The sequence below is a fragment of the Talpa europaea genome, assembly GCF_964194135.1.
Source record: "Talpa europaea genome assembly, chromosome: 12".
Classification (NCBI taxonomy): domain Eukaryota; kingdom Metazoa; phylum Chordata; class Mammalia; order Eulipotyphla; family Talpidae; genus Talpa; species Talpa europaea.
The window spans coordinates 555,307-568,972 of NC_140079.1; the positions used below are offsets into that span (position 1 = coordinate 555,307).

Here is a 13,666-nt window from a genome sequence, read left to right on the forward strand (position 1 = left end):
TGTGTGTGGTGTGGCGTGTGTGAGGTGTGTGGTGTGTGTGTGAGGTGTGTGTGTGGGGTGTGTGTGTGAGGTGTGTGTGTGAGATGTGTGTGTGGGGTGTGTGTGTGAGGTGTGTGTGTGGCGTGTGTGAGGTGTGTGTGTGAGGTGTGTGTGGTGTGGCGTGTGTGGTGTGGCGTGTGTGTGAGGTGTGTATGTGGGGTGTGTGTGTGAGATGTGTGTGTGTGGTGTGGCATGTGTGTGAGGTGTGTGTGTGGGGTGTGTGTCTGGGGTGTGTGAGGTGTGTGAGTGTGGTGTGGCGTGTGTGGTGTGGCGTGTGTGGTGTGGCGTGTGTCTGGGGTGTGTGAGGTGTGTGAGTGTGGTGTGGCGTGTGTGGTGTGGCGTGTGTGTGAGGTGTGTGTCTGGGGTGTGTGAGGTGTGTGAGTGTGGTGTGGCGTGTGTGTGAGGTGTGTGTGTGGTGTGTGTGGGGTGTGGCGTGTATATGTGTGTGAGGTGTGTGGCGCGTGTGTGAGGTGTGTGTGTGGGGTGTGTGTGTGGGGTGTGTGAGAGTGTGGTGTGGCGTGTGTGTGAGGTGTGTGTGTGGTGTGTGTGGGGTGTGGCGTGTATATGTGTGTGAGGTGTGTGGCGTGTGTGAGGTGTGTGTGGGGTGTGTGTGTGGGGTGTGTGTGTGTGGTGTGGTGTGTGTGAGGTGTGTGTGTGGGGTGTGTGGGGTGTGGCGTGTATATGTGTGTGAGGTGTGTGGCGTGTGTGTGAGGTGTGTGGGGGGTGTGTGTGTGGGGTGTGTGAGAGTGTGGTGTGGCGTGTGTGAGGTGTGTGTGTGGTGTGTGTGGGGTGTGGCGTGTATATGTGTGTGAGGTGTGAGGTGTGTGTGTGAGGTGTGTGTGAGGTGTGTGTGGGGGGTGTGTGTGTGTGGTGTGGCGTGTGTGGTGTGGCGTGTGTGTGAGGTGTGTGTGTGAGGTGTGTGTGTGGGGTGTGCGTGTGGGGTGTGTGAGAGTGTGGTGTGGCGTGTGTGAGGTGTGTGTGTGGTGTGTGTGGGGTGTGGCGTGTATATGTGTGTGAGGTGTGTGGCGTGTGTGTGAGGTGTGTGTGTGAGGTGTGTGTGTGGGGGGTGTGTGGGGGGTGTGTGAGAGTGTGGTGTGGCGTGTGTGAGGTGTGTGTGTGGTGTGTGTGGTGTGTGGCGTGTATATGTGTGAGGTGTGTGGCGTGTGTGTGAGGTGTGTGTGTGAGGTGTGTGGGGGGGTGTGTGAGTGTGGTATGGCGTGTGTGTGAGGTGTGTGTGTGGGGTGTGTGGGGTGTGGCGTGTATATGTGTGTGAGGTGTGTGGCGTGTGTGTGAGGTGTGTGTGTGAGGTGTGTGTGTGGGGTGTGTGTGGGGGGTGTGTGAGAGTGTGGTGTGGCGTGTGTGAGGTGTGTGTGTGGTGTGTGTGGGGTGTGGCGTGTATATGTGTGTGAGGTGTGTGGCGTGTGTGTGAGGTGTGTGTGTGAGGTGTGTGTGGGGGGTGTGTGAGTGTGGTATGGCGTGTGTGTGAGGTGTGTGTGGTGTGTGTGGGGTGTGGCGTGTATATGTGTGTGAGGTGTGTGGCTTGTGTGTGAGGTGTGTGTGGGGGGTGTGTGTGTGGGGTGTGTGAGAGTGTGGTGTGGCGTGTGTGAGGTGTGTGTGTGGTGTGTGTGGGGTGTGGCGTGTATATGTGTGTGAGGTGTGAGGTGTGTGTGTGAGGTGTGTGTGTGAGGTGTGTGTGGGGTGTGTGTGTGTGTGGTGTGGCGTGTGTGTGAGGTGTGTGTGTGGGGTGTGTGTGTGGGGTGTGTGAGAGTGGTGTGGCGTGTGTGAGGTGTGTGTGTGGGGTGTGTGGGGTGTGGCGTGTATATGTGTGTGAGGTGTGTGGCGTGTGTGTGAGGTGTGTGTGTGAGGTGTGTGTGGGGGGTGTGTGAGTGTGGTATGGCGTGTGTGTGAGGTGTGTGTGTGGGGTGTGTGGGGTGTGGCGTGTATATGTGTGTGAGGTATGTGGTGTGTGTGGGGGGGGTGTGGCGTGACGGGCCGCGCGGGGGAAGGGACACAGAACAGGGCCGTGGGGGGCTCCTGGGGTGCGAGGGCCCCTTGCTCGCTGGCCCCGCTCGTCTCCTCGGGAGAGACTGACCCTTCCCCGGACGCTCAAATCCGGGGCTCTGGCCGGCGGGGCTCTGCGCGTCTCGCCCCTCCCGCCTGTGGCCTGCGCCCCCGCGTCCCGGGGCCGTCTGCAAACGCCTTCGTTTCTGGGGGGCGCGCCCCGGGGGGCTCGCGCCGTGTGGCTGGGTCAGTGCAGCGCCCGCCCCCGGCCTCGCCCGCCCCCGGCCCCGCCCATGGACTCCGGCCCCGCCCAGCCCAGGCCACGCCCATGGACTCCGGCCCCGCCCAGCCCAGGCCCCGCCCATGGGCTCCGGCCCCGCCCAGCCCAGGCCCCGCCCATGGACTCCGGCCCCGCCCACCCCCGGCCCCGCCCACGGGCTCCGGCCCCGCCCCGCCCCGCCCCTCGGTCGCGGCGCCGCGCTGACGCGCTGTCTCCCGCAGGCGTCATCTCCACGGCCGACGCGCTGGACCGCGAGGCGGCCGCCGCCTACTGGCTGACCGTGCACGCGGCCGACCGCGGCGCCGCGCCCCTGCACGCCAGCGTCGAGGTGTACCTGGCGGTCGAGGACGTCAACGACAACGCGCCGCTGCCCTCGGAGCCGCTGTACCGGCCCGCCGTGCCCGAGAACTCGCCGCGGGACGCGCCCGTCGTGCGGGTCCAGGCCGAGGACCCCGACCCCAGCTCCGGCGGGCGGCTGGCCTACCGCATCGCCAGCGGGAACCCCCAGAACTTCTTCGCCATCAACGGCCGGACAGGTGAGGCGCCCCCGGGCCTGCCGCGGCCGCTCTGGCCGCGCCGCTGCCCCTGCCGGGCTGGCCGGCGCTCACTGGCCGCGGGGGATCTGGCACCGGCCGGCCAGAGCACGGCTCCCCCTCGCCCGCGCGGTGCCCGGCCGCGCCCCCTGCCCCGACCTCTCCGAGACCCCGCGCTGACCCTCCCGGGAGAGCAGCCCCTCAGCGGCCTCCACCGCGGCGGCCGCGGCTTTGACGAGAAGAGGGTGGGTGGGCGCCAGAGCCCGCGGGGCGCCCTCTGGCCGGGATAAACGGGCTGCTGGCTTGGGCAGGGAGACGGCTGTGCGCCCGTGAGGACTCGCGGAGTGGCCGTGGCCAAGGGGGCACACACGGGGGCATGCGGGGGCATGGTGGGATGTGCAGGGACACACGGGGGGACATGGGGACACGCAGGATGCAGAGGGACATACGGGAGATGCAGGGGCATGGAGGAACACGGAGGGACATGGAGGGACATGGACGGATGCAAAGGAACATGCAAGGATGTGGAGGGATGCGCAGGGGGACGTGGGGGACACACAGGGATGCACAGGGACGTGGAGGGATGTGCAGGAACATGGAGGAACAGGCAGGGAGACATGGGGACGTGCAGGGATGCACAGCAATGCACAGGGACATGGAGGGATGCATAGGGACATGGAGCTGGCTGGCAGGCGGGTCCCGCTGCCCACCCCCGAGTCTGGTGAGAGGAATCCGAGTCTCCTCCAGCCACTTGGTTGGTTTCTGTTCTCTGCGAGATCTCCTGTCCTGTGAGGCGTCCGTCGTCCTGAGTGTGCACTTGCCAGATCACTCGCTTTCGCTTGGTCTCGCTGTGAGAACATGGTGGGCTGGGAGCCGGGAAGCAGGGGTATCTGCTGGGAAGCCAGCTGTAGACGCAGTTCTGTGGCTCGGGGTCCAGTGTCTTAGGGCCCAGGGCGTCTCTGGGTGCCAGGGTCTCTGCTGAGCCCAGCCAGGGGGGGTCGGGGCGGTTCCAGCCTGGGAGGTGCGGCCGCTCTCTGCAAGGCCGTGCTGGGCCCAGTGGCTGGGGAGCAACAGGTTGCTTTGTTCTCTCACCCCTCTGTGGCTCAGTACGTCTCTGGATTTGGGGTCCTAACTGTGCCCAGGACACAAAGAAATAAGAGGCTTCTCCCGCCGTGACAGATACAGGCGCTGGCGGACGGGGGTCCCCAGCCAAGCGAGCGCTCGTGGGGACCTGCAGTGCGGAGCCGCGCCTCGGGAGTCTCCAGGTGGACCCGGCGGCGTCTAGAGGACCGAGGTCTGGCACTTGCCAGCGCGCCCTCTGAATGCTTCCTGGTGGATTCCCGGTGTCTGTGACTGCGCGGCCTGAGGCCGGGGAGGGGTGCGCCTCAGCAGCGCCCCCTTGCCGCGCACTGCAGCATCCACACAGTCTTCCCCGTTGTAGAACAAGGGGTTGCGTTTTCATTTTCACTGGCCCCTCTGCGTCCACAAGGCTTCCCTCTGAACCTCTGTGTGTTGTCTGCAGGCATGGAGGGCGGGGCGGGCTCCTCCCCGGCTCCGCCCACCTGCTCCCCCCCAGCTTCCCCCCCCAGCTCCCCCCCAGCTCCCCCCCCCAGCTCCTCCCCGCTCCCCTCTGCTGCCAGGGGCCCCTGGCTGGGCTCTGCCTCCCACAGCTGAGCCATCACAGAAGTGAGAACAGCAAGTGACTGGAAAACCACGAGTCTACAAGGAGATTCGAACCCTTGGCTGCTGTGCGCGCCTTCTGCCTGCATCCATGAAGGCGGCCGGCACTGGACCGTGTCCGGACCCCGTCCTGGGGAGCCCGCCTCTGAGCCTCGCGCGTCCAGCTCCGGGTCTGCACCCCAACCGACCGCGGTGGCAAGGTGTGGATGGGTGGATAGGTCGGTAGTGACCCTCCATCTCCAGACCTCACCCTTCCGTTATGTCAGGTTGTGGCATGAGCGGCGTGGGGGACGGACACGCCACTGTGTGGGGTGTGCCCTCCGTCCCTCAGTGGGGAAGGATGGGGCCGGCTTTCCAGCAGGCGACACTCAGCAACCAGCCATCCCCGTGTGAAGCTCTCGCCTGCAACATCTGGAGAGCTCAGCGTAAACCCTCACAGACGGGCCTCCCCTTGCCTCCTTGGCCTGCCGGCCACTGCCCCGAGTGCTCCGCCAGGGCACAGCGGCCGGGCAGCCCTGGTGGGGCAGCCTGTGCGAGCCCGTCCTCGGCCCCTTGGCTCTGTTCCCCGATGTACAGGCTCCAAAACGTGAAAAAATGCCCCTTTCTGCAAGGCTGTTCATGGGGGCAGCCGGTGTCCTCCGGACAGTGTGTGGAGCTGCTGACATGTCTGTCACCCCCGCCCCGAGGGTGTAGCCCCACGCGGGAAGGCCCTGGGCTGGACGAGGCCCCGGCACGGTGCGTCCGACCTGCAGGGCCCCGGCGGGCAGAGCGGGCCGATGCAGGCGGGTGACCACTTGCAGCGCCCTGTGCGGCCCTGATGGCTGTGGACTCTGTGTGGGGCCCGGGGCGCCCAGGGCCAGTCTCCGCCACAGCCAGTACCACGCTGCTCTCCCGCGCTGGCGCCGTCCCCAGTGTGCAGACCCCCGCGTCTCCGCTCGTCCTCAGCCCTGCGCAGCTGCCTGAGGATGGCTCCAGTCGCCTCGCAGGTACCAGCGGCTGAATCGGCAAGTGCTCCGAGGGCCGCGGGAGCACGTGGGGTCAGGCCACCTGTCAGCCCGCAGAGCCAGAGGCCACAGAGCAGGGCCGTGACACCGCGTCCAGGCGTCCTGCGTTTCCCAAGCGGCTTGTGGTCCTGGCTGGGCCTCCAGAAGCTTGCACGGCCTGTCTCTCCCGCCCTCGCGCAGGGATCTTTCCAAACAGCTTCGCCTTCGTTTTTAGGAAGAAAGGAGCGGAGAGAGGGGAGGGTGTCCTCCGCCGCAGGCAGAGCTCACACTGTCTGAGCCCGAGCTTCTCTTCAACAGTAAGATGCTGTTCCGCGGGGTTCAGAAGGTACAGTCGCGTGGGAGGAGCTGGCCTTGTCGGGAGCCGGGGTCTGTGTGCTCTCACTCAGCCTCCGTGTGGGGGTGGGCGCGGGGCCCCGCCGGGGCGCGCTCGGTGACGCATCCTCAGACGGAGCCCAAGCCTCCCGCGAGCCTGGCTGTGCTCAGTGGCGCGTCACAGGGGCCACCTGCCTCACATCTTTGGGGATCTGTCTCCGGGCCGTGCTTGGGAGCCTCGCGTGCGCGTGGGGCGCGTGGGGCGAGTTTCAGCGCGGACCGGGTGGCTGTCTTTGGTTCTCAGGGCGCGAGCTTTGTCTTCCCACAGCCTGCCCACCTGGACTCGCAGGAATTAATTTGACTGCTTATGATATTATTTAATTTTCAGTAATTACTCAAGCATAGATAACTGCAGACACCGTGCAGCCGGCAGATGGACCCGCGCTTGTGTGTGTGATTGGGAATAGCCCCACAACGCAAAAGTAGATTTTAATATTCAGCATCTAAGGGGTTGTGAATATTACAAAGTGCCCACCCCCTCGCTGGCAGCCAGCGGCGTGCAGGCTTGAATGTAAGAATTCTGGTGCAGATTTCCACCCTCTCAGCGCCTGGGAGGCCCTGCGTCGCACGAGCCCATCGTAGGTATCACCTAAGGGATGCTCTTTCTTTACTATTAACGTGTGATGTTTGTGACTAATTGCAACATGTGTAAGGAAATTTAATTTTATTGAGATTTGAGTATCTTCTTTTGTCATGACTTGCATACGCCAATGAAGGTGGTGAAATTCAAGAATGGCATTGGAATGCTGATACATGAGACTGTCACAGAGAAAACAAGACACCTGTTTTCTGATTTAAACTGAAGGCGGAGTTCAGTCTCTGTCTTCAGAGAATATAAGGAACGTCCCTCCCGTGCTGTGAGAGAGGGCCAGGCCGACTCTGACGGTGCCGAGCTCTGGCTCCAGTAGAGTCCTGGGCCCCCGACCTGCTGTTCTCCAGATCAACAGCTGAAGGCAGAGTCTTGGACCGGGAAGCCCCAGGATCAGTTGGCATTTTTGCTGCTGTAGCAGCTACTGATTTCTTTGAACACTATCTGACTCGGTCCATGACATCCTTTCAATGTCTTAATAAAACTTCACCAAGGAAAGAAATAAGAAGGGGAACAGAACAGTGAAAGCAGAGAGGAAAACAGAGAAAAAAACAGAAAACAGTCTTGGTTTCCAAGGCGCCGGCAGGGAGCCCCGAGCGTTTCTGAGGCCCTGGGGCTGCTGGCATCTGGCGAGGGCTCCGACTTTCCTCTTGGAGGGGGGACGCCGTCGTGGCACTCCTCCTGTGCCAGGGCTCGGCGAGACAGAGGAGGAGACCCAGGGCTAGCCCCAAGGGCTCAGAGTCTGGTCCACGGCAAGACGGGCGCTGGCCTCCATCCCAGGCCCCGGCCTTGAGGACGTGACAAGGCTGGCACCACCCGTGGCGCCTGGAGGCTGATGTGCAGACCATAGATGAAGCTGCCCAGCTGTCAGGGGAGCGGCCCCAGCCCAGAAGGCCCTGGGGAAGGCCCTGAGACGCCATGCCAGAGGTCACCATCTCTGCATTGTTCCAAGTGGGGTGGAATCTGTGCAGGCAAGAAGCAAAACAGAGGACTTGGGGGCATGCATGTTTATTTCGAGCCCTAACTCGGGCCTCAGGGAGGCCCGGGGAAGTGGAGGGAACGGCCGTTCATCCAGGCGCACACCTGCCCTCTGTCCTCACCTGCTCGCCTGGCTCTGGGTGTGACCTGCCCAGGAGCACCTCCTTGGCCTTGCCCTCTGCCAGCCTGGCAGCCCCGCGGCCGCGAGTGCTGATTACAGACAGCGCGTCGCCCTCCGGTTGTCCATGCGCACACGTGCCCTGCAGCCCCTGTGGGCAAGGGAAGCACCTTGCAGGGACGCCGCCCGCGGAGACCGGGGATCAGACCCCCACGTCTGTGGCCACAGTGGGCCTGGGACCCTGGGAAGAAACACCCACTGTCACCCAGAAACTTTCTCTGTCCTGTGATCAGAGCAGAAAGCTTGAGACAAAGCCCGCGTTCTCGTCCACGGTCACATCCACGCTCTCCCATTCCCAGGCCTGGCTGCTGCTTCCGTGCAGACTTCAAAGAAACACTGCAGACCCGGGCTGCGTCTCCTGCCGGGAGAGGGCGCCGGGCCCCGTGCGGGCCCCGCACACGCTGGCTCGGGCTGCGCAGAACCAGTGGGGCGCACCCTGTGCTGGGTGGGCATGGCGGAGGCTCCAGCGCCAGGGTCAGGGGGGCCTCTCCGCGGGGCTGGCCCGGTGCCAGGGTCGCGGTGTGGCCTGTGGGCTGCTGTGGCCGGTCCGCTCACGCTGGAGGGCCCCGGTGTTCTGGAGTGGCCTCCGCAGGTTGTGCTCCTGTTCTGCCCGGGGCAGGATGTGGCACGCTTGGTCCCTCGCCTGGATTCGCTCCTTTTTTTTTTTTTTTAAAGATTTGCTTTTATTTATGCAAGAGCCAGCCGGGGTGCAGGGCAGAGCCGCAGGCGGTGAGCGGACTCCCCGGGGGCAGAGCGGGGGGGGGGGGGGGGGGGGGGGGCGCGGGCGTCTCCCTGGCCGGCCGCCCGGATCCCGCGCTGCGGAGGCTGCGGGCCGGGCACAGCCGCGCTCAGCCGCCGCGCCCCGGAGGCCCCGGCTCCCTCCTCGCCCGACCGCCCTCCCGCCCGTGCCGGGGCGCCGGCCTGTCCCCGCGCGCTGCGGAGTGTCCTGGGGCCGGGCGCTGGGTGCTCACGCCCGCCGCGCTCCTCCAGGCCTCGGCGCCGGGCCGGCCGGGTCGCCCCAGCGCGAGAGCCGCGGCCCGGCCCGGCCCAGCGGCGCTGTCCGCGGTGCTGAACCCGCCCGGCCCCGCCCCTTCCCCTCGGGCCCCGCCCGCCCCGCCCCGCCCCTTCCCTCGGGCCCCGCCCCCGCCGGCCCCGCCCCGCCCCTCGGGCCCCGCCCCTGCCCGCCCCGCCCCTTCCCTCGGGCCCGGGCCCCGCCCCTCGGGCCCCCGCCGGCCCCGCCCCCGGCCTTCTCGGGACGCGTGCGCACCCGGGCGGGCGGCGGGGGGGGGGGGGGCGCTGCTGTCCAGCCGGGGTCCCGCAGGCGCCGCCCCTCCCGGCCACGCGCCTTCCGGGCGCCCCCAGGCAGGGCGAGGGCGCGGGACGGGGAGGGTCGGGTCTCCCTGCGCCTGGGCCGGGGCGCCCCCCCCCCGCCCGCCCCGGGGGCGCCGCCCGCGTCCTGGCCGCCCCCGCGGAGGACGGCAGCCCGGGCCGCCCGCCATGCCCGCGCCCCGCCGGCCCGTGCTGGGCCCCCCGTCCCTGCGGCGCCGCGGCCGCGCGGAGAGCCCCGGGCCTGTGGGGGCGGCCGGACCCTGGCGGCCGCGTCCTGCCCGGCGGGGTCCCTGGCGCAGGGCTGCCCCGGCCGCCGCCCCCCGTCCGGTCAGCCCGGCCGACGTTGCTGCCCGCCCCGGAGCCCGCCTCGCCCCTCGCCCCGCTGTCCCCGCGTCCTCCCCGGCCGGAGACCCGCGCTGCGGCCCGGACGCCCTGCCCCGCGCGCTGTCTGCGCCGCCTCCCTGCTGGCCGGGGCGGCCGCGCCGTCCGGGTGGGAGTCGGGGCTTCGGGGGGCTGCAGCGGACTCCCGGGGCTGAGGACCCCTCCTGCCTCGTCCCCCGCCACGGCGAGTGCCCCAGCGCCGCGTCTGCTCAGCGCGGCCCCTCCTGCCCCGCGCGTGGCCCGCCTCAGCCCGGCCGCTCTGGGGCGGCTCCTCTGCCCTGACGCGCGGCCGCGGGGCCGCCCGTCCTCTCCGCGCCCGGAGCACGGAGGCTGTGGCGCAGAGGCGGCTGCTCACGCCGAGGGGCTTCTCTCCTGCAGTTCGCAGCCTGCTGGCTGAGCCTCACTCCCCAGCATCCCCGACCCCCAGCCCTGGCGCCCCGGGGTGCTTGCGGACAGCCCAGGCGGAGATGCTGGGCCTGAGAGCGTGGCCTGGTATCACAATTGCTGCTCTCGGGAGCAGGGGGATCAGGACGGCTGTGCACGGAGGTGCTTTTACCACCTGACTGGGTGGAGCAGCTAACTGCTGACTGGGCTCTTGGCCTGGGCCGCCTCGGTTACCGTGACAACAGCGCCCTGCGCCTCCATGCTGTGCCCTGGGAGTTCAGCGCTCGCGAGTTAAGCATCTGAACCCCTCGCGGTAGCTGGTGACATGCGGTGTCTGGAGCCGGGAGCCCCCCGTCCAGTGCATCCAGGTGGCTGCGGGGCCACGGCGGGCCAGGGGCCCAGTCTTCAGGGCCTGGACATCCTCAGCCTGTGGAGCAGCCGAGGCAGGAAGAGAAGTCACCGGATGGGGAGGTGCCCGAGGCGTGGGCCGTGCTGGCAGAGGGCGTGACACTGAGGAGCGGCCGAGGGAGCCCAGGGCCCAAGGGTCAACCAGGGGGTGACCAGGTTAACAGCCGTCCCACTGCACACTAGCTCTCAATGTCAGTAAATTTAAGATTTTGGAATATAGTCAAGTTTCTAGAATCAGGAATTAATAAACCCCATTAATCGTAGATTAAAATGAGCCCCGGCTAATTGCAAATAATGAGCCTGAGTAATGGCAGCATTTCTTGCGCCCTCCCTGGGGAGCACACACTGGTCCACGCAGCAGGGCCCCCTGCCTGGTCTGAGAGGCAGAACCCAGCTCGGCCTCCCTGGAAGGTGTGGACAGTTCAAGTGGAAGAGACCGAGGTGCGGCCTGGCCTGCAAGCGCCAACCCCACCCTGTGCCCCCAGCCCGCCACAGCTGCTGCCAGAGCCCCGCGCGGTCCAGGGTGTGTGGGCGCTGCAGAAACAGCCACGTGTCCACCTGGGCCACGCGGGGCCTCGGAAAACTGCACGTGGACACCTCCGAGGGTTGGTTCTGAGGCGCAGAGTAAACCCCACCAGGTGACCTGTGCGCCTCTGTCCCACAGCCAAGAGGCGTCTTTGGCTGCAGGGACAAGACCGGGTGGGGCAGGCGAGTCAGAGGAAAGGGCAGAGACCTGGCCACGCCAGCCCGGGTCTCCTTGGCCTCACCTCCAGCTGCAGTGCCCAGAAGGCTGAAGTCTGTGGAATCGAGCATGGGATGTGGGCAACTGAGCACAAAGTGTCTTCCTTGTTTCCTGACAGGCTTTTAATGGGCTGTGGTTGTCATGAGAGAGAAATACACTCAGCCAACACAAACTGCTTTGCTTCCCGGCTGAGGGCGGCGCTTCCTGGCGGCCCGGCCGCCGTTCTGGTCTCTCCTGGAGAGCGTCAACTGAGAAGAGCGGCCTGGTGACCCAGCCGCTGCCGCTGAGCAGACAGCACGGGGTCCGGCTTGGAGAAGGCGGCGCTGAGCTGCACGGCCAGTGTGCTGGGTTGCGGTCAGCTCTGCTGCCCTGAGTCAGCGCCGAGGCCGCTGCGCGCCCAGCCTGACTGCAGTGAGCGCGTCTGCTGGGTCTGCACCAGGGGCGTCAGGCTGGGACTGGGGAGGAGAGAGTGACACGTCTGCAGTGTCTGTGCTCGCTGCCATGGCCCCGGGTCCTCCCAGCCCCTCCCGCATGGGTGCCAGCCTGTCACTGTCAGGGACAGATCTTGACTGCCAACCGTGTGTGGGACCATGTGCGGGGATTTCCCACCCCCACCCCCGCGGTGGCCACGCCCTGAGCTCACCCAGGCAGCTCTGGGCTCCAGGGCCTGATGACCGCCCCAGCTCCGTGGCTGGCACCCCTCACGAGCACAGCCCAGAAAGGGCTCCTCAGATGCTTTCCCTGCTTCAATTATGGGAGTTTTCTGTTTCTTTCTGTTGATGTGATGGATGCACTGATTCATCGGCAACCGTTAAATCCTTCTCGCATCATCCCAGCCATAAACCCCACTTCGTCCTTCTGGGATGTTGTGGATTCAGTTTGCTCGTGTGTGGTTGAAGGCTCCCGCATCGATGTTCTTCAGGGATGTTGGTCTTAGTTTTCTTGCGCTGTCTTCATCTGGCGTTGGAATTAGGGTGATGTTGACATGGCAAGATGTGTTGGGGAGCATTCTCTCCTCTGGGGCTTCTAGAAATAATTTGAGCAAGTTGGGTGTGAATTCTTTAAAGTTTTAGTAGAATTTATATATACAGCCACCTGACCCTGCGTGTGGGACAGTTTTTACTCCCGCTTCAATTTCCGCGATTGTGATCAGTGTTTCAGCGCTTCTGTCCTGACAAGCTGTGTTTACCTGGACACGCGCGTCTCCAGGGTCACCCTCACTGGTGTGTGCTGCTCGTAGTGATCTCACGAGGCCCTTGTCTTTTTTTTTTTTTTTTTTAAAGATTTATTTATTTATTTATCCAAGCACTGGGTAAGTCAGAAGCGCGGGAGGGTGAGAGAATCCACCAGAGCCAGAGCGGGGAGCAGAGCAGGCAGAAGGACCGAAGGACACTGCTGAGGGGAGCAGCGGGCGGCAGGAGAGGTCTGCGCGCCATGTGGGACCCTCCGCTGCCAGTGGCCGGGGAGCAGCCGGGGATCGAACCGGCGCTGCAGAGGCCGCAGGCAGCTTCGCAGCCGAATGCTCAACCGCTGTGCCACCGGGGAGGCCCGCGAGGCCCTTGTCTTGCTACGCTGTCTCTGGCCATTTTTCCTACTTCCTTTCCAATTCCGTTTACGGGTGTTTCTTCCTCCTTTCCTGGGGTCGCCTCGCTAGAGCAAGGTGTATGGATTCCGTCTACCGTCTCCAAGAAGCAGCTCGTCGTTCCCTTGCTCTCCGCGGGCTTGTTCTGATCTCTGCTTCCTGTGTCTCCCTCTTGTTTCTGTCTCGGCCCTTCTGGGGCTCTGGGTCCCGCTTGTTCCTCTTCTCAGGCTGCTCACTGTCCTCCCGTTGTGGCCCTTTCCCTGTCCTCCCGCGCGCTGGCTGCCGTGTCCTCGGGCGCCTCTTCCCCAGGAAGCAGTGAGGCAGGGGCCGTGGGGGCGCCAGGGAACCCTGGGTTCCTGGGTTCAGCGCTTCCTCCCGCCTGCCGGGCCACGCGGCTGCCACGAGTGCTCTGGCCTGTCCAGTCGGACGCCTGCCCCATCCAGGGAAGGTTCCAGGAGGGAGTTGCTGGCTACTTCGGCCGATGCGCGCTCCAGTGATGGTCAGAAATCTCAGGTGGCAGCCCGAGGGGAGGCTGAGCTTCCCTGGCGAGGCGGCTGCCCGGCCCTGGTCCCGGCCTCGTGGCCCACGTAGCGGGCGGCGGCCGCGGCCAGACCCAGGGGCGGACCGCTGACGGCGGCCTCCACCACCCATAGGCCGGGACACACGGCAGCAGTTACGTGGACTTCATTTTTAATTAACTTCTAGAGTAATTTTAATGTAACATTCGGTTAATAACAGAGTGTTCTATCTCCTTGGGGAACTTTATCCGTTTCCCCTCCCCCCACCCGTTTCCAAACCAGCTTTGAAGCAAATGTTTAGGAATTTCTGGCGTAGATGAGGGGGTAATTGCTGTTTTGCTCCTCATTCTTCAAACAAATTAACCAAGCAGAACTGTGTTTTAAACATGTATTTATCTGTGAGATGCGCAATTCAGATGTCTGGCGTCCCCCTGAACGCCACGTAATTAGAATGGTCCTTGTAATATTTTCATTGCACACGAGTCGCAGTCTCTGGTGAAAAACACCGTCAGCGTGTGACCTACCTGGGAAATGGGGAAAGGTGGCGGTGTCGCTCCCGCACCCGCACCCACCGCCCCCGGCCACTTCCTTTGTCCAGATGAGGCCCAGCCCAGGCGTCCCCGCTGCATCGTCTTGTAAACAAAGGTCCTTCCGTTGCTCAGCTTTCC

At 64.9% G+C, this 13,666-nt stretch overlaps 1 protein-coding gene across 1 annotated transcript in view; it reads left to right on the top strand.

The window, feature by feature from the left end:
* FAT3 (FAT atypical cadherin 3) overlaps nt 1–13,666 on the top strand; it is a gene marked incomplete at both ends in the record, with an annotated part of 83,473 nt that overhangs the window by 12,686 nt on the left and 57,121 nt on the right. Inside the window, one exon of the mRNA XM_084248506.1 lies at nt 2,542–2,856. Within this exon, the coding sequence (XP_084104632.1) occupies nt 2,542–2,856 (315 nt within the window). The remainder of the gene's footprint in view (nt 1–2,541; nt 2,857–13,666) is intronic.